The 21,368-nt window shown below is 36.7% G+C and overlaps 1 protein-coding gene across 2 annotated transcripts in view; it reads left to right on the top strand.

Moving 5' to 3' along the window:
- Positions 1 to 3,977: 3,977 nt before the first annotated feature.
- The window catches only part of LOC136255457 (uncharacterized), a 40,261-nt gene continuing 22,870 nt past the window's right edge, over positions 3,978 to 21,368 (top strand). For both annotated transcript variants that reach the window (XM_066048228.1, XM_066048229.1), the window contains exons 1-4: positions 3,978 to 4,958; positions 13,960 to 13,983; positions 15,280 to 15,347; positions 17,079 to 17,132. In XM_066048228.1, the coding sequence (XP_065904300.1) occupies positions 4,065 to 4,958; positions 13,960 to 13,983; positions 15,280 to 15,347; positions 17,079 to 17,132 (1,040 nt within the window). In that variant the 5' untranslated portion in view covers positions 3,978 to 4,064. The remainder of the gene's footprint in view (positions 4,959 to 13,959; positions 13,984 to 15,279; positions 15,348 to 17,078; positions 17,133 to 21,368) is intronic.

Below are 21,368 nucleotides of genomic sequence, written 5' to 3'. Positions count from 1 at the left end.
ACATAACTCTTATCAGGAAGTTGCATGTAAGTGCATAGCCTATATAGACACTGTCTTCAGTCTATATAATTAGAATACTTCACAAACTTCTTCAAGCATGTTTCAGTGTTGAATCTTTTTAAATGTTTATAGTTTAAAGGAACAGTTAACAGTCAGTGTTGATGACTTAGCTAGTCTACATACCTAATCTTTGCCAGCCATATCATTCACAGGTTTAAAGCAGGTCCGCATAGTTTACAAAAACATTCTTGACTGTTCTAGTAGAGTATTTTAATGCACGGTGACTGCTCTATTAGAGAGTTTCGATCGCTTTAGCGGAACAGTACGAAAGGGTCCAACAATGTTACAAAGAAGCATCATGCTGTAAAATCTAACCCGTATATTGACATGATAACCTTCATCAGGCATTTTCCGTTGGTCGTTTCCGTTCCCGCTTTCCGTTTCCGTTCCGTTCCCGTTTTCCTAGAATTCTACTTACCCGATGTTTGGAGCTATGGAGTGTTGTTATATGAGATCTACTCTTGTGGAAAATTACCATACTGCAGAATGAGTGACAATGTATGTGGTTCTCTATTAGTTTACACCTTTTAAGTTCTTGCTAGCTATAAAGTGAGATGTACTACATAAAAGTATGGCTATCAATTTCATAATGCTGGAACTTTATGTATAATTCTATGTATGTATGTATGTATGTTGCTACTTGTGTACCATTGGTTGTGTACAGATACATTACTGTACTGTACATATACATTTGTTCTGTGTAATAATAGATTATGTGTTTGCTGCAGGACGTCATTCAGCACATACAGCAAGGTTACAGGATGAATTGCGAAGGCACCAGAACTCATTCCAAAAGTTTTGTATGATGAAGTTATGTGTCAGTGCTGGCACCATCTGCCAAAGCAGAGGCCGACATTTACAGACATTGTGACAAAAATTAATTCTAATCTGAAAAAAATTCCAAAGACAAAGGATAAGTGATTGAGAATGATTATTGCTGATTTGATTATTTACTGTATTTGAAATATACCTGTGCTATTAGTTAAGCAACTGCAGGTTCTATTTATAATAATTTTAAATGCATTTAAATGTTCCATGTTTTATAGATATAACTAACAATATTGCAATGGTTGTATGTACACAAATGATGAGTTTAAATTATGATATGATTAAGTACGACACATTGATAGCAACAGTATGGCACAGCACATTGTCACATTCATACCATTACTCTATTAAAATCATCAATTTGTCGAGACTTGCAGATATGATTTGAATGATAGGGTACTTTTCAGAAAAAAAGTTACGCTCTTGTAGAGATGTAGAAAGTCCATCCAGTATCTATTTTTTTATTATTTTTTTATTTATTAATGCTTTACAGCACAAGTGCTGTAGGACACCTGGTATCACATTTGCTTACCTGATATATCCCAACTATAGTGGTCATGGCATGGGATCTAGTTAGTATACAAGACGCTAAATCATAAAGTTGTTAACACATGTATTTGGTAGTGTACATGTGTAACTACGGTACCACGTGCACTCATGAGCAACATCACACATGGTTATATGTGGCCTGCTAGACTTGCACATGTGGCATTGTGATTCTAATCTGGAAAAAAACCTAAAGTATTACTAAAATTAATTTGTAGCTAAATAGGTTTTTATTTTGCATTAAGCATATTGCACGTATAATAATAACTCATTAGTAGGCATTCCATTATCTAAGATTTTTAAATAAAAAATTCTCCATAATTCATTCCCTAACAGAATCCTGGCACAAAATAACAATGCACATTTACCTTGGATTGCTCCATCATCCAAGCTCCAATGAGGATGAAAATTGCTATGCGGTTTGTCCATATGCTGATTATCATAGAAATTTAGTTTTATCATGCACCGGCATTACATGTAAGTAATTTTGTGTTATTTTGTAATCTTTTAAAGTCTGGTAATGTATGCAGAGTACTTTGAAAGTTGAAAAAATGTACTGTCAGATGGAAGGTATTCACTGGTGCTTACTTTAAAGTACTGCATGTAATTACTTTGCTCAGGTTAGCAATTTACAGCCACACACAATTTTCTGATGGTTGCATGTGCTACAAACTCAGAGCCACATATAGACCATAGAGCATAGACCTTTACATAACATAACAATGCATTAAGTGAAACCACAACTCTACCTTATTTTAGAAGTTGTTGACTTAATCTTCTTACTTACTTAGATGGCAACTTGATGATGGGTATACACCATTGTATTGAGAGGTGAAATATATTTGCTGACCACAAAGCAAAGCATACAAAGATCCAATAATACCTGAAGTTACTTTCATTGCATGTACAAACTTGCAGCTAGAAGCAACTGCAGTTTCAAGACAGTCCAGCCCTAAGGGTGCAATTTCTTCCTATGTATTGAGAGATATCTTGCCAGTATGACACTTAACACAATACATAGCTTGGAAGGGGTACATACGTGTTATTGGAGTTGTAGGAACCTACAAAAGATGAAGCCTGGTAAATGCAATAAAAATCCCAGACCCAGTGGTAACTTGATCCTTCAGTAACATAAAATACAGGCTCAAGAAAGCTGCAACATGTAGCTAGGATCTATACAGTTTAGTAATTGCTCCTAAACATCAAATTGACTATTCTCACCAGTTCATTGCATGGTAACTGGCAATTGAAAACAGTGGAAACGGAAACCGGAAACGGAAAGTGGAAATGGAAAACGAAAATGGTCAAATCGTCATATAAATGTACCCTAGAGTAAAACCCTTGTTAGTGGCCACCTCTTAAAGACCACCTTCTTATAAAGATCACCTCTGAACAGAGACCATGTTATAATTAGATTTCAAAGATGGCTAAGGCACTTTTTACTCTTAACATTCCAGTAATAGCTAGGTTCCAAGCATCTTATGTCAGACCGCTTTATCAAAACAGCTAAAAAGACTAGGCTCTTTGTTGATATAGTAGGTTGTAGTGTACTCATTTTAGTTGCATGGAATATTTTTGTATGACACATTCTGGTATACCATAGTATGTAGTATATACTACTATGACATTGACACTTGTACATGCACGCACCTTGTGTCACTATTGAATTTTATACTAGCACTAGGATTTTAAGCAGTACACGTGGTTGTATTATCATGATTGTATTATTGCACATGATTGTACAATTGACACTTTCTAATAATAGCACAGTATTATCTATGTTGGTACAAACTAAGTGATGATGGTATATGACTTGAGCGAATTCAGTGTGGACAAAGAGATGGCATTGATATGAGTCATGAAATACATGTTTGAAGCTTACCAAATCAACATGTAAAGAGGTGGTCTTTATCAGAGGTGACCACAAAGTGGTCCTTAGCCATCTTCGAGATTTCGAGATCTAATTAAAATGTGGTCTTTGTACAGAGGTGGTCTTTATAAGAAGGTGGTCTTTAAGAGGTGGCCACTAAACAAAGATTTTACTACATTTATGTGACGATTTGACCATTTCCGTTTTCCATTTCCACTTTCCGTTTCTGGTTTCCATTTCCACTGTTTCCAATTGCCCATCTAGTGAAGAATACTAACATCTGTGTAAATACAATGCGTCATCTCTTGACACTGAAACCATGACTCATTGATCAGCTACTGTAGGAGCACATGCTGTAACAAAAATGTATTATCAGCACATCTATAATACAACACTTCCGTGGTGGTATACTACACTATACATATAGTCTATAGAGAGGGGAATATACATTGAGCTCATCATACGTAGGAGGTGATCTAGCTATTGGTTGTCATATTCGCTCAGCTGTTCAATGATCATGACAAATCAATACCGCCTACACATCATTCACTCTATGGGACACCACATTAGGGATTTTTATCCCTGGAGGCACGACAGACAGTCCGTCTAAGATTACCGCAGCTATTTTGCGATTAAGTACTAATTTCCTGTCCGTAATTATAAAGACCCTCTGCAAATAGACTATATTGCATACCTCGGCTTATCCTGACCTGTACCCTCGCTTGTACCGTGTCAATTCGCGCACAGCTAGCTATTTTAAATGGCAATACCGACTGGAATCACCTCAAGTTTGGTACCTCTTAAAGGAGTTAAACATTTCCCGAAGGATGAGGTGGGTCGTGGTGCTTACGGAGTAGTTTACCGAGCACAGTATAACGGAAAGGATTGTGCTGCCAAGAAGATTCATGCTGTCCTCCTTAATCAAGTCGGTGCTCCAGAACAGAACCATGTCTGTAATGCTTTTCTTCAAGAATGTGCACATTGCAGCTCCCTTCACCACCCCAATATTGTGGAGTTTTGGGGTATTTGTTATCAGGCGAAAGATCCTGTGTTGATTATGGAAATGATGGACGAAAGTCTAACGAATTTTATTGAAACGAAAGCACCAAAGCCAGGTGTCCCATTTTCAACAAAGATTTGCATACTTCTTGACATTGCTAAAGGTCTCAGTTATCTTCACTCACAACAGCCACCAGTGGTGCATCGAGATCTATCACCTAATAACATTTTATTGAAAACCAACCGTGGTGCTGTTTCAGTTGTTAAAATTGCAGACCTTGGTGTTGCCAAAGTGATTAAAGTTCATCGTGAAGAGACCAGAAGTAAGCTAACACAAGCCCCAGGGACAGCTGCATTCATGCCCCCTGAAGCTACTCAAAGTGACCCAATATATGGAGTTTCATTAGATGTGTTCTCATTTGGAGGAGTTACACTATTTTTGGCAACTCATGAATGGCCAAAGCCAACAGATATAACAAGTACAGATCCTAAAACTGGAAAGTTGATTGCCTTTACTGAAGTTGAGCGTCGACAAAAATATTTGGATCAAATGACTGCGGAAATGAAGAAATTGAAGCCGTTGACCTTATCTTGTTTAGACAATGATCTTTCAAAGCGACCTAGAATAGAGGAAGTGCTTAAGATACTGAAAAAGGTATGCCTACATGTACAGTAACCTTACAACCAGATCAGTGCTGATGGCCACTAAGAACCCAGATGGGACCCAGATGCATGACCCATTTAATGAAAATGGGCATGTGTCAAGATGTATAGATAATCTAATCCAAAACAGCTAAGCTGTAAAAAAAGAGTGCGGCCCTCAAAAAGGCTATGGTGAAAAAAGATGTGAAATCCAAGGTGGCGGCCAAGAAATGGCTGTGATGGTAGGTTAATGGTAAAAATTTTAATAACAACAATTCAGGTGAATTTTGTGCCAAGACCAAGCAGCACCAAAATTCACCTGAATTGTTGTTAGTAAAATTTTTACCGTTAACCTACCATCACAGCCATTTCTTGGCCGCCACCTTGGATTTCACATCTTTTTTCACTATAGCCTTTTTGAGGGCTGCACTCTTTCTTTACAGCTTGGCTGTTTTGGATTAAATTTCACTTCTTTTTGTATTTGTATACCCCAAAGCTGGCCTATGGCCAACTTTGGGGCTTTTTTAACCTATTTTTTTTTTTTCTACAGGAAGAAGAAAAGATGAAGCAGATGAATACTTTAAATATTTCTGATTTTGTCAAAATATGTACAAATTATATATATATATATATATATATATATAATGCATATATTTATTACAGAACTCTATATGGTGGTTTCTTTGTAACTGAACACCCTACAAGGTGAATCCTTCTAACTGACCTCTCTACTGGGTGAATTGTTTGTACGTAGCTGAACTATCTACAAGGTAACTTCTTCTAGCTGATCTCTCTACAGGGTCACTACTTAGTAGCTGAACTCTCTACAAGGTAACTTCTTCTAGCTGATCCCTCTACAGGGTGAATTGTTTGTAGCTGATTTCTATACAGTTTACTAGTTTCTAGCTGATCTCTTGAATTCTTTTCAGGGTGACTGCTCTATTAGAGTATCTCGATCTTGCACTTGCTACACCAAGTTTGATTTCGTATTATAACTCTGTGGCTTTAAGTCTGATTCTTCTACACCATTGAAGATCCTTTCTAAGATGATTACTCCATCTGTATAGCGAATTTCAAAGCATTATCCCTAGCGGTTTTTCTGGTGGGCTTGGAAAGTAGTTTTTATTAGTTAATCTCGATTGCATAATTGTTACACACTGTTGGTTTTTTCGTTGTATCTTCCAGGTTTTTAGCTCGATTTCTTTCCAATCACAAAAGGTTTGAGGTTCACTAGTTCACCTATTCACCCACCGATTTTCAGCTTCGTTCCATAAGCGGTTTACCCTGTAGGCGTGACAACAAATTGGTGTTATTTTTCGTGAATAATCGCTAATAACTCTTTGTCTGTTTATTGTATTCCAGCCAAAGTTGGTACAGAGATGTGCCTTTATACCCCCCTTCCGTGTGCCAAATTTCAAGGCAATCGGATATTGTGTTCGCGTTTTATAGCAGTTTTTGTAAGTGTGCGGAAAGAGGAAGAAAAATAAGAAGAAAAAAAACCCCAAGAAACTAAGCCAATTTTTGAAGTCACATATCTCGGGAACGCTTGAAGCAATTTCGCTCAAATTTGGAATGTGGAGTACTGAAGTTGGAGGGAGTGTCCACAGCAAAAATCGTCTTGTTTCATCAAGGCAGCACAGAACTACGCAGGTGCGAAAATTGCGTTTTCTTTCTTCCTGTCAATATACTCACGGGTGTTGCGCGCCGGCTTCTTGGGCCGCACGACAAACTACCGTGTGTCTTGATAAGTAGTATAGATTTGGGCACGACGTACATGTGTGGAAGTATCCTAACAAGACTGTATTAGCTATAATACTATAGAAGGTAGCACTGCATTATGTGCATGTAGAATGTAATAGTGGCTACTACCAGTGTTATCAGTGAGATAGGTCATCCAGATTGTCTGGGTCATTTGGATTGCATTTTGCCTGGGTCAAGTGGGCCTCATCAGCCTTATTGAACATGTGGGCCATAGATCACATGCAGTGTTAGATTAACAAGTGTAATTGTACTGTTAGAATGCAGTGTACGTCTCAAGAAACTCATGCTCATCATTTAGGAGTGTAGTGTCTGTGGGCATACATGACATCATGCCCACATATTAGGATTGAGTATTACTGCTTATAGAAAAACAGAATTGTGCCATTGATCCCTCTTGTTTTGTGAGTTTTTTCAACAATCTCCCTACTCCTTTTTTTATTTATAGACTTTGATATTAATGACTCGAAGCATGTACACAAACACTGACACTAACCATAATTATGCATTCATTACTACACTACACACTATAAGGAGAATGCAGTTCTGTCACAGTTGGACAGTTACAGTACAGAAGTGTCATACTTCACAGCATAGTGAGCATATTAGCATGCTTCTTAGAATACCATACTGTACTTCGCATTGTAAAGGGAAGTAGAAATTTATTCTATTGTTTGTCTTAAGGTTATGGAATAGTTTTAAAATGCGTGGGCGGAACAAATTACAAAACCTGCTTTAACCCAAGCAGGGATAAATAATTTCAACAACTGTGTTGTGTTGGCAATACAACTAATTGTGCTTGTTTGTTTTTACTACAGAACAACGACTGTTCTTGGGTGTGTGGTCCACAGCAGAGCGATGTTTTATAAAAACGCACGCCAAAAACCAGACTAACAGATTACTGAATCCTTATAATTTCAACACAAGTGATTAAACAACCAGAATATCTAGGTCCTGTGGAAGCGATTTTTTAAGTTACTGGTTGTATAGACGTTTTATTGAAGTTTTAGTAGTTTTTCGAGTGAAACAAGCTCTTTGAAGGCTTGTATCTGAGTCACTGGGAAGAAACACGCCAAAAACGCTTCCACAGGACCTAATAAATTTAATATACAGTATCACTATGCCCCAGAAATTCCAATACAGCATACAGCTTTTGCTGTATTTCACTGTATTTTGCGGGGGAAAAACATGGTAGTGACAGCTGGAACTGAAAAACATGGTAGTGACAGCTGGTATGGGCAGGCTTACTTGTGTTACTACAACAATTGTAGTGTTCCACCTGCCTCAAACTAAACTGTAGCTACATAAAAACATTAAATATGAAGGGCTTCACCTTCATCTGAAACTTTTCATGCTGCTAGACTGGTTTTATGGTCTTCTCAAAAAGAATCGATAGGCATTCAAAATTTTGAATGATTGCCCGTGAGTATACCGTAACCTTAATACATCAAGTGAAAATAAACTAGAGACAGGTAGTGACTGATGACAATGTGCTATCAACCTAGAAAGATGATTAGCAGACGATGGTCACAATAATTTGGATAAGTAGCTGTGTGGGTACATGTACTTTGTGCAATACATGCACTTTGTCCGACAAATAAAATGATACGTGAAAGTTGTGTTTACAGTTCTTGTGAATGTGGGGTAACTCTGCTACATGTACAGCGACTATACACACATGATGATCTGGAATTTGAAAAGTAGTCTTTCTTCCCACACATGCACACACAAGGCTGCATGCACATCTTGTAGTAGAGTAGTATTATGGGACGAAGTCATACAATGACTATGCACATTTATTTATTAAGTTTCAGATAGGTAAGTTGCTGTGGGAGGAAAAACAATGTTGTCATGAATGAAGTTCTGGTGCTGTTTACAAATTATGGGCATACAGTATGGCACGCACAAAATATAGTTTTTTTTGTGAAAAGGAAGTGGTTAATAGAAATCAAATTCACTACAATGAATATGCTATACACATATTATGTTGTTGTGAATAGGTGAAGCAAACTTAGAAATTTATCGAGGCGATATGTGAAATACTGGTTTATAAATAGGTGATGGACACACAGAAGGACTCAGTAAAAATGGCTACATAGGTTTTGTTGCAAACAAGCGGCTATATTTAATGTAGTATAGGCCTGTGAAACAATATGAATAGCTACATTGAAAGTAAAAAAAATAAAATAAAATATGCTAACCATTTTCTTTTCACTTGATACTCATTAGTGGACCTATTATCCCTATAAAGAATCACCAGAGGGTTGTTTTGAGTTGAAGAGTGCTTTCCAAGGTAGTTTGGGCAATCTATTTTAAACCCATTATCTTGGTTCATGACCAATAACCATCAAACAGCATTTAAACACAGGTGATAGAAAAATATTGTGAAGGTACGGTACCGCCCAAGTGCAATGTCGCACTCGCTTGCACATGCAACTTTGCTCGAGATCTTAAAAATAGTTAATTAAGGGGCATGGCAACTGTTTCACTCGCGATTCTTGTGAACGAAACAGCTGCCACGTTGTCTCACAAGCGAGACAGTTGCCATGCCCTTTAATTAGCGATTTTTAAAATCGCGAGCAAAGTTGCGAGTGCGACATTGCGCTTGGGCGGTACCGTATACCTTTATGCATACCTACAAGCAGCAACTGATAAGTAGGTATTTCCCTATGTATGCCTGCAGAAACAATGTGAAATTCTGATAAATGGATGAGGTTCCATGTACTGTATGCCTACAGATAGCTACAGTGTAAATGCATCTCTGATATACACTGTACGGTTGTAACTCCGACAAGTTTCTTGAGTATGTCCACCTGCATTTTCTAAAGTTTTTATAGATTTGGGTCAGATTCAGATATTCCATAAAGCAGATGATACTTATAGCACTTGACCTGCAAGTGACCAGGATATCCCAACTTGTAACTGTATATATCTAATGCATAACTGTCGGGTGCACATCTTTGTGGATTTTAAAAACCAAATAACGCAAGGTTTTTAAAATCCACAAAGATCTGAAGGCATGGTCTCTAACTGACTTAGAGCATTTTATATGCGCATATAGATGGAGTTATTGTGGGACTGGGTTATTGTGGGACTGGGTTATGTGTCACTCTGAAATCGTTACACAATAATATGGAAGACTAAAAATGCTTTTGTCAAAGTGCTACACAATAGAGTGGTTAACCACATGTTGGCCTGGGTGACTGGTCGCCCACTGCAGGCTATCAGCCTGAATATGCTTAGAGGGAGCATCGCAAATCAATGATCGAAGGGGAGATTTGTGATACTTGAGGTCTTTTTGCTAGCAAGTCTCTAATCATTTTAAGAACCTGCTAGCAGGTCTCTTAGTGAATTTTAAAAACTCATTATCCTCCAAAGATCAAAGCATATTATACATACCATTTTCCTAATTGTTACCATCCACTCTGCATTCATGTTTAATTGTGTATGGCAAGAGTACAATAGCACCATTAAAAGTGTAAACATGCATGACAGCCTATGTGCTGCTCTATTAAGTTTAGCACTTATTTTGCCACTTCCCCCTGTATTAAAACAGTACACTGATCTACCAAAGATTGTCTTTCTAGAAAGCCTGGATGTTAAAATTCCTCAAAATGGCACATTTTGCAAATTAACTTTTAATACAGTAGTTTAGGCTTTCGAGTAGAGTAGATTCATTGAATCCCATTTTCCTTCTTTTCCAAGTGGTTTTATTCATTATGCTATTAATTGAACAGTATTAATTATTTGTCATGTGAATACCTAGCAGTTGCACCATGCAGGTACCATTTTAATACCTTTTTCAAAATCATAACCCACTTGGCTTTTACTTAGTTTCTACTGCATTCTTGGCCGTGAATTTCTCGCAATAGCTATAATAAGTAAATAATAAAAAATGAACTGCTTGCTGCTTACATTTTTTTAGATCACTGACATGGGAAACAATGAATCTACTCTAAAGGTAGTCCAAAATTAAACTAATATAAACGTCTGGTTGCCTATAACTATATACTAAATTCAGCAAAAAAACTTAGTACAGTACAGTAACTAGTTATACAGCTAAGGTGTTTGTGCTTCCCCATTACCAGTACGCGTAGCGTTGGGCTTCATAGTTGAGGATATATTTACAAGGAAGAAAACAAACTTTGTACATAAAATAGCAGTTGCTTTAGTTTGTCTTGTTGACAGTACAAAATATAACATGTACTTCAGTCATGAAGTCAACAACACATAAATGCACAAAGAAGCTCAACAGTGACAAATTTGGTTTTTTTTTTTTTTTTTTTTGTGCTGGTAACAACCGTTTGGTAAACCTTGTTGTCAACCCACTAATAAATACAGAATGAAAAACTTTTAAACATTCCATGGAGTACCAGTTATCATCAAGAATGTCTGTCAACAGCCACTTAAGTTTAAAGTACAATAAATTTCTCTTTGTATAAAAGTTGGTACATATAACACACCAATGTGGGTTTGATAATGGCACACTTACATTGAGCTTATAGCTTCTGCAAGAGTGACAGTAGAGTTTGACAGTGATCAAATCCACAATAGGACTGTAGACATCATAAAAGCATTCTATGAATAATGTCTGAGAAACCAGTAGGTGAGATCCCCAACACAGTAACTGTATTCATGCTGGATTAATTAAGCACAACACCTGTAATAATATTATGTTTGTACAAGTCAAGTATTATAAGTTTAATGACAAGAACCAGAACTGTAACAGGTAGGCACTATAGCTACACATTACTCATTACATTACATTCTGTTCCATTCCATTACACATACTGTGTTTAACAACTTCCCCAAACAGACAAAAAATTTAGATCAGGAAACCCTTGAAATGCTGGGAGAGCTGTTGTTGGTGCTTTCACAACATTCTTATAGCCAACTGGTCTATGTTGTCAGATGCTTCTAAAAGAATATAATGGATCAGTACTTGAGTTGTTTAATTAAGCAACCAGGTATTCTCCTGTACATCATTGCAAGGTACCCTTGTGCAAGCTTATTGCCACTGTTTCCAGATAAAACAGTAAAAAGAAAGTCTCACTTCCTTTTTACACTATAAAGTAGAAGAGTAGCTACAGCAGCAGGTGGAGTCATTGTCATTTACAGAATTGACAAAACAATTTTCTTCATATGTAAGGCTGGTTGTGTTGTTCTAAAGAAGGCTTCACGTACACGTTGCTCATTATTTGTATTGATATCCAACCAGTGTTTAAGAAAAGTTCACCCAATCCCTAAGGTTGGGAAACTAAGCATTACTACATTCTTTAGAATAATTGTGAATCCCTTTTCAGAGTGTTCCCACTTATTGCACTTATGTGGGCTCAACTTTCCATTGATTGGTCTGTAAACTAGGGGTCCAAGGCCAGGGAATCACAGCTAAATATAATATCTTATTGGTGCACTATATGCATGTAAGAGTACTGGCTCAGTTGCGGATAAAGGAGGTTGATACAGTTTCCACTGAAACTCCCTTTGAAAATATTGCATGGTGCTGAAATCAGTTTGTGGAACAAGCGGGCAAGCGGATTATACTACGCAGTTTGCACACTAGCAACAAAGTGTCAGTGATGGTAAAACTATATGCATCCAGATCTATATAATAATGACACAGCTCCACCCTACCTGGCAGTTGCACACATGATGCAAGACTACCACTAGTATACACACAAGGCTAAACAATCATCAGAAAGGCTAGCTGGACTACAGCCTTTCCACTTTTATTTGAGCTGTTTTCAAGATACTCTAATAGAAACGTCAGTCACTTTAATACTGCAATTAATATGTAGCTACATACTTAGACTAACAAAACAGTCGAATGCACCACTAAAGCTGTTTTTGAGTTCTATACAACCTTAAGCAACTACAGTGAGATGCACCATGCATCCCTTTTAATTAGGGATTTATTTATGTTTTGTAATTAACACAGCAATTAGGCTAGAAAACTTAGGCCCCATGGTCAAAATAAATAGAAGAATGTTTCAGAACAGTGTGGTTGCAACAGATTGGCAATCCTGCATGGTTGCACAGCATGCATTTTATAGAACTACTTTCAAATGTAACTATACAACGTACTGTATGGAGATTGCATCCCAAACTCCCTGAAATTATAGAGTATAACTTAAATCCCTGACTGTAGCTACTACTACATTTATGATGTACCCCAATGCATGTTATGCATAGATGAAGAAAATTTTCTACAGTGATTCTAAAGGTACATGTTCCATACTGATGAAAATTTTAATGAAAGTCTTAAGAATAGATGACATAGCTACTGTAGTTGCAGCAGTTAAAGTGTTTTTAGCATCAATTTTTAAGCTATTGTAACATACAGCACAATGCTCTTTACAAGGCCATATGTGATAAAAATTTTTATAACTGTTGATCTATGTACTACGCACACACCAGTGAAGTTTACTTTTCACCATCAATGGATAGCCACACCAATACTCCACACATTTGCACCACAGCCATGCCACTGATTAGCTCTGGCTGCTTTTCATGAGTGGATTTCTAGAGATGTTGCCTGCCACTAGGAATACACTGGTACCTTCAATTGTCACTGGCCAGCTGAAACATGAATGTTGTGAGACATAGACAGTTTTGGACAGTTGTCCAAATGATTTCTACATAAATTATTTTCAGTGGCACAGGTGGTGTTGAGAGCCCAATATTAAGGCTGGAGACACTATATGACCTACTCAGCCATTTTCTGTACATATACCGATTGCCCACCCACCACCCCATTGTGACGTACTTGTGTTACAGATACGTATTATTACAATAGTGAAAAATTGTGCTGAAACCGCGGTAACTACTGTAGCTTACTATGGATTAAAGTAAGATAACGATGAAAATTTTAAACTCGTAGCTTTTAACCTTCCCAAGTTATACTGGTTTGAAATTGTATATCTCACAATCTATTGATGTGAATAGATTGATGGTTTTTCCAAATTATTATGTCACATATACACTCCAATGTTAATGTGATGCCCCGTGCTTGTCAGTCATTATATAGAACTGTTACTTCAAGAGACTGAACATGAATAATGCCTTAATTTCTTTCATCATGTTGTTGAGAGGTGCACTTTTAACTTTCTTGGCCACACAACTTTGTATCAGGAACTTGTAATTGATTAGAGGCTTAAATCTGTTAAGTACGTATGATAGTATAACATGTACTGCATTTGTATGTACATGTCACATATGAAAATATTTATATGTTAACATTTTTTTTTTTATTTTAGGAAGCTGTTCTTGAATACTATGAGGTAGGCATATATTATAACATGTATGTCCATCAAATAATTGCAACATTACATGCAAAATCCAAATATGTATGTAGACACATAAAATTTGTCTACTTTAAACACAACACACTATCCCAAGGAAAGCTAATGCATCCGGGCATCAAGTGTGTATTTTACGGGGACCAAGGAAACACAATTTTCATGTATTTATAACTCAGTAGTAGCTAAACAGAAATAGCTAAATTTTTGTGAAGCATCCCTTGAGGTGGGGCATCATCCATACTGCTTAATCGGTCTAGTTGTCTTTGAGATTGTCCAGCTGTCTAAAAGTTTGTCTTTTTTCTTCCTATTATTCATCTTCCATAAATGTTTTTGCATGCACCACTTACAATAGTTGCCATAACTTGTGCAAACTATATTGGATTCTTTTCAAATTTGAGGAGTGTACAGTAAGGATATATTATAGCCTCCAGTTATGTATGAACGAATTTGTAGAACCGGTGCAAAATTACAAGTGATTTTCAAAAGTGCCTTATCATGCCTGCAGGGTAAATTAGAAATTTGTATACTAATAAGCTGACCATCGTAGTGTGGATCTTTTGTAATACAAAAGTGCTGAGACTATTAGTTTAGAAGAACATAAAGCAAAAGTGAAACATGTAAAACAAGTATGATTAAGATACTCTAATAGAACAGTCACTAAGATTATTCAAAAATGTACTTGAAAAACCTCAAAAAATTGTTTAGGGTTTCAACCTGGTACCTTCACACCTACACAATTAAAACCTTTATCGCTCTGCTACTACTGAACGATGATGAAGCTTGGATAATGGTAAAGCGAATGGTGAAGCTTTTTTAATTTCATAGATCTAACAGTGGAAATTTAGAACATTCTAAATACACTGTATTAAAGGTGCTCAGAAAAATGTGCACTCTATTGAAGTACTACAAAAACAATAAGCACCGATGGTAAGAGTTATATGATCAAGTTACTTTAATAGAGCAGTCAGCAATAGTTGTCATGTGTTCCAGCTAAGCTGCTTATGTATGCAAGCATGTCATGCAGTTGATTCACCTCTATTGCACCCATTGTGTACAGAAGACAATAGTGCATGTTCAAAATAGAAACTCTAAATATTAAGTAGTTATGATGGGATTTCTTATGTGGTGCTGTAATAAGGAATAATTCAAAAATGCAATTTACTACATAATATTTCCATTAAAGTTAGGTTTGAACATGGTAGATAAAAGCTATTACATTAGTATGTATATATGCCTACATGCATGTGTATTTGATATTAAGAGTGTTTTCTCTAGTTGGATGATTTACATGATGAGCTTCATGATGACAATGAAATGTCGAATTCAAACAAAATACCAGCAGAGTATGTTACTTATAGAGTCTTGCATTTTATACAATAGCAATAATAACAATATCCATCCATCCATAGGGCTGGGTAGTACATTAATTCAGTATTAGTCATTACGCCATGTTATATACAGTATATGTATCAATGGCGAATCCAGGATAGGGCATTTGGGACAAACGCCCTCCTTTCTTTGTGGAAGAGCCATACTTCTTTTGATTGAAATACTAAACCTTGTCAGTCCATAATCAGTATTACTTATATAATTTACATGTATTACTACCATTTACCTAAAAAAAGTCAAAGCAGCTATCCTGGCGGCACCTTCGTGCGTACTAAGCGCCTCTAAAATTATTACCGTGTTGTTGATATTAACGACATTCTAGCCTTACAACAGCTCATAAACACCAAAATAAGAAGTAAGACAATACTAAGTGGCGATTATTTGCTGATACAAGAGAATCTGCTCCTACAACATAGCCTGTTTGTGCCCCTCCCCTTGCCAGCCCCTGGATTTGCCTCTATAATCAATGTAACGATACTTGTATCAGCCAAATTTGGTGAAATGATATTTTTATTGTGATTATCAGTTATCCTAGATACACTTTCAACAAAATTGCAAACTAAATGAAAATATTGTGATGTCTGCATTTTTCCATAAATTACCATGACAATAAATGTGCCACACCACCCAGCTCTATCCAATCCATCCATTGACTGTATAATATCCAAAATTCATGCATCATACAGTCTGGTAGTGCTAATGGTAGTGATTATAAGGTTTGTGTTTTCCTACCAGAAATTCCAAAGCTTTTATATAAACATGACTTACGTAGCAGTATTAGTTGCTTCAGAAATACTTCCTATACTGTTGGTTGCTAACAAAAGCTAACAATTTTTCCTATTGACCGACTACCTAACTCCACCCCACTGATACCTTAAGACAAGTGTAGCTAATACTGCGAGGTTTCATTTATGTTGACCCAACAATTGCTTTGTGTCACATTTTCTTTTTCCTGGTAAGGCAATTATGGTGTCAATTCGTTGGTAGCATGTCGATGGCTTTGTGTGTCATTTATCACATAGGAATATGATGAAAATTGTCAATAGGTTTTGTACCATATGTATCCCTCCTAACCATTGACGTAACTGGGCTAACTGCAGATACACTATTCAAGTATTATTAATCTATGTATGTAGGGCTGTGTAATGGGCAGAACACAAGCTAGTGTTAGTTTTTCTTTTCTCAGGATTATGGTTAATCTTAGCCATTAGCTGATACATGAAATTTTCAACTAATCAAAATTGTTACTGTCATCCTTGCTGCCAAATATTGTACATAAATGTATTGTTTGAGGTATCAGTAGATAACTATTAATGACATAATTAATTTTGTTGATTCATTATCTGTGCTCGTACATACTCTTTGTAAGAGGTTTTGCACAGTAAACAATAATGATAATAACCATTAGCAGAAAATATTTATGGTATGATGAAATAACTGAATGGCAAGTTGAAAACAGCATGGGTCAGTTGAACTGAATCAGTTAGAAAAAAATCGACTGTTTAATGGTTAGTTATTGACAAAACCATTCGCTCTGTATTGTTTAGTGCTACCGTATTGCAATGTTTTTGTATTGTACACTCTGTTAGTATCTGTCAGTATACAGTATTATATATATATAATTATATATATATATACGTATACGTACCTTATACGCATAACTACTGTATGTTTATTGCCCACAGAAATGGAGGAAAGAAACAACCATCAACTGAGAAGTGCTCCCTGCCTCACCTTTGGTACTTGTACATATGTGTAGAATGTGCTTGCATCATCAAATTGTTATATATAGTAAACATTTTAAAGCACTTACCAGATATTCAACTCCTACACACTATTCTGAAGCCTTCCAATTTGGCTATTTTAATATATACCAGCGACAAAACATTAAAGTGTGGAATGTTATGTATGTATGTGAAGCTCTAGCTACTACAGTATGTTTACTGAATTGTGCAACCTGATTTTTTAAACTTAAACACAAACACCAGAACAAGTTTTATTTTGTAACCAAAAGGCATTGGAAAAGAAGTGTTAAATACTGTATGAAGTACATACACGCATTGTACAGTAAGTGAGCATCCATAGCTGTCCTGTGGCTGGTTGTGATGTAAACCTGGTTTCATTCTAGAAAATGGATCACTTTTATGCAGTCATGCAAGTGAACTAAAGCTTGGATTAAAGACGGTGTTTAATTGTGTACCCACAATCAAAGTTGTCATGCTTGTGTCGATACACATACATTTGGCCTCAGCCACGACTTGTAATTTTTCTTACATATGTTATCCACATTCAAAATTCACATGGCTCCTTATAAATACACTTTCGAAGCATTCCTACAGTTTCCCACACTTGCAAATGAGTCACCTAAGTGGAATATATTAGTTTTAACATGGGTACTTGTGATTTGCCTGAAATATATGCACCCACACTCATAACTTTTATTCTACTATATGAAGTATCAAATCACTCAGCATTAAATACAACTTAATGTGAGCTCATAATGATGTTTAGTGCACTAAAGTGTCTACTTAACTAGCTATGAATAAACTTAAGTGTTTACTTCATAGGAGGAGTATATATTGTATATACCCGTTTCTCATTAGTACATTCCTGAGCACTGATAGCAGCGCTATAGCTTTTATACATCATCTCTTCCCTTTGAAGTAACGTGTGAAATGGTATGTTACTACTTGATGTTGTGGCAGCACTAAATCATTAGATGCCATTTAGCCATCTACTTGTAAATACAGATGTGAACTTCTGAATATTTTCACTGAAGATATATTTGTGTTGACAAGCTGAAGTAGTCCATTTCTTCTTCCTTTCAGTAGTTTTAAGACTGCAATTTAAAATCGCCCCATATTGCGGTGGTCAAGGAATTAGATGGTATCACAGATATATATGTTTAATTGGATATATTGCTCAACACTACCTTAGTTTTGTTGGACTAATATTATATTGTTGTTATAGTAGTGAGTTTCCTAGGATGAATTCCACTCACCCTACACTGTAGTGATGTGCGATATATCGAGAGAAAAAAACGAAATCTTGATAAATTTTAGGATATCGCATCACAATACGGTATCGGTATTTTATTACATTACTTCGATAAAGTATTGTGTAAGTGATAATTTTCGATACTTACCGTCATAGGTCGGTATTATCAAGTACAAGTCACCATCATCCATACGATTTTCTCTAGCTTATCAAGATGAATGTATCACCACCATCGTTCAGCTATCTTCATTGCATGCTGCATGCCGAAGCACACGTCTAGGCAAACACGTTGCCTTAGCATTACATCACAAGTGCGAGAAAGTAATGGAGTCAGGCACGGAATCTGATGTTGAAGACCTACAACTTTTACCAGCTGCAAGTAGCCACCAAACCACAGCAAATGAAAAAGAAACTAAGAAAGAAGAAAGTGTAGTATGGTTATATTTTCAAAAGATTAAGAGCTCGGGTCAGTCAGGCGCTGGATATCGTGTAGAATGCACAGAGTGTGGAAAGAATGTCAAAACAGCTAAGAGAAACATTACGAATTTGATGAGCCATCTGAAAACAAAACACCCAAAGAAATATGAAGAAGTAAGACAGAAGACTGAAGAAAAACAGAAGTTGAAAGAAAGAAAGCGAAGCAATAAGCAGGCTACTAAGTCTAGCAATAACCAGGCACCCCAGAAATCTCAGACCACCTTAACTGGTATAGCTGCAAAGAGAGCTAAGTTAGAAACCAGCAGTACCCTACACAAGAAGATTACAAGGAGCATTGCTGGTATGATGATACATGATTTCCAGCCATATTCTCTTGTATGTGACAGAGGGTTCAAAGGATTAATGCAGCAACTGGAGCCTCGTTATGAAATACCCCATAGAACGACATTTTTGAGATCTGTTATTCCATCAATTTATGAAGAGGTGAAGCAAGATGTGAAATCAAGGCTGGTCCTTGTTCAAGAAGAAAAGAGCAAAGTAGCTCTTACCACTGACATGTGGACCTCAGAAGCAAACGATGCTTACCTTGGTTTAAGTTGTCACTTCTTGACAGTAGATTTTGAGCTAGTATCACTGTGCCTCACAGTTGAGCATTTTTCAGGGAGACATACTGGAGCAAATATAGCTTCATGCTTGAAGCAGATCCTTATTGATTATGGTATTAATCATTCTGCTGTGTCTACGGTAGTTGCTGACAATGCTTCAAACATGGATGTGGCAGTACGCATGGGGGAATGGAGAAGCCGACATTGTTCCGGTCACACTTTACAGTTAGCGATTGATGATGGGCTAAAGATGTCTCCAGGAATTCAGGACATGCTTAAAACAGCTAAAGCTATTGTCTCCTTTTATAATCGTTCATACAAAGCCACAGAAATGCTGACTGAGTTACAAGGCCAACTGAACCTACCAGTTCATAAGCTGATTAATGATTGCCCAACTAGGTGGAACAGCACCTTTTATATGCTTCAGTGACTTTTGGAACAAAAACCAGCCATTTGTATTATGTGCACTTCATCTGGAGGGCCACGAAAAAGCCTTTCGGCTTCTGAGTGGTGCATAATGAAAGAGCTTGTTCAGATCTTACAACCACTGGAAGAAACCACAAGGGAGCTCAGCAGTGAGCAAAGAGTTTCATGTAGCAAAGCAATCCCTTTACTAAATGCCATACTTACTGAGCTAAGAAGAAATGTTGCTGACGAAGATGAGACACAAGTCCCTGATGACGATGAAACTCTAGTGGCAAAAAGTCAGGAAACCAGCATTCCTACTTCAGAAGAAAGCCAGCAGGTCATTACAGGACTGATTGAGTCTATAGAAAGAAGATGGTACAACTACAAAGAAGATGATGTGTATAGTGTATGCACTATGTTAGACCCTAGATTCAAGGAGGTGTGTTTCAGTAGCTCTGCATTGACTAGGGCAAAGAGAGTTCTACTTTCACTGATGCGACTTACCAATGTAGATGCAGCTAATAGCAGTGCTACATTTGTGATCAGTGACAATAATGAAAGCATTCAAGAAGAAGCTCCAGTGAAAAAGAAAAGGTGCTTGTGGGATCATTTTGATGAAGAAGTTAAAAAGAAGAAGGCACAATATCAATTTACAAGTGAACAGAAGAATGAGAATGAATTGATATTATATCTTGGAGCTGGAGTCATTAGTAGAAAAGAAGATCCTCCTTTGGTCTGGTGGAAAGATAACAGAAATCAGTTTCCTATTCTAGCAAAATTGGCCAGGGAATACCTAGTAATACCTGCCATGTCAACTCCTTCAGAAAGGATTTTTTCAGCAGCTGGGTACATCAGTAGTCAAAGAAGGTCTCGTCTAATTGGAGAACATGTTAATCAACTTGTATTTTTGAACAAAAACATGTGAATAATAGGTAAACGTCTATGTTTCACTGTCATGCAAGCAATGCGAAATTCATACCACCAGAATTAAAATTATTGATTAATAAATATCAATATCGTATTAATATCGAATATAAACAACAATATCGTATCGAAAATATATCGATGTAAAAATGTCAATATCGCACATCACTACTACACTGTATGCAACCAATTTGTCCCTATACCTATGTAGTATTTTCTTTAATGGCACATTTAAACCACTCACTCAACATACAGTAGTTACTTAAATATTGTAAATTTTTATATCCATAGGTCATTTGGGTGTACATATGTCTATCTAATCCAAAACACCCAAGCTGTAAAAAAAAGTGTGCGGTCCTCAAAAAGGCTATGGTGAAAAAAGATGTGAAATCCAAGGTGGCGGCCAAGAAATGGCTGTGATGGTAGGTCAATGGTAAAAATTTTAATAACGACAATTCAGGTGAACTTTTGTGCCGCTTGGTTTTGGCACAAAATTCATCTGAATTGTCATTATTAAAATTTTTACCATTAATGTTGTACACTTACTTATTATGTGAAGCAGGGAAGTCAGCAGTGGCTACTGTCACCATCCCAAGCATTCTT

Source organism: Dysidea avara, chromosome 5 (assembly GCF_963678975.1).
Source record: "Dysidea avara chromosome 5, odDysAvar1.4, whole genome shotgun sequence".
NCBI lineage: Eukaryota > Metazoa > Porifera > Demospongiae > Dictyoceratida > Dysideidae > Dysidea > Dysidea avara.
This window is presented reverse-complemented; position numbering and strand designations above follow the sequence as displayed.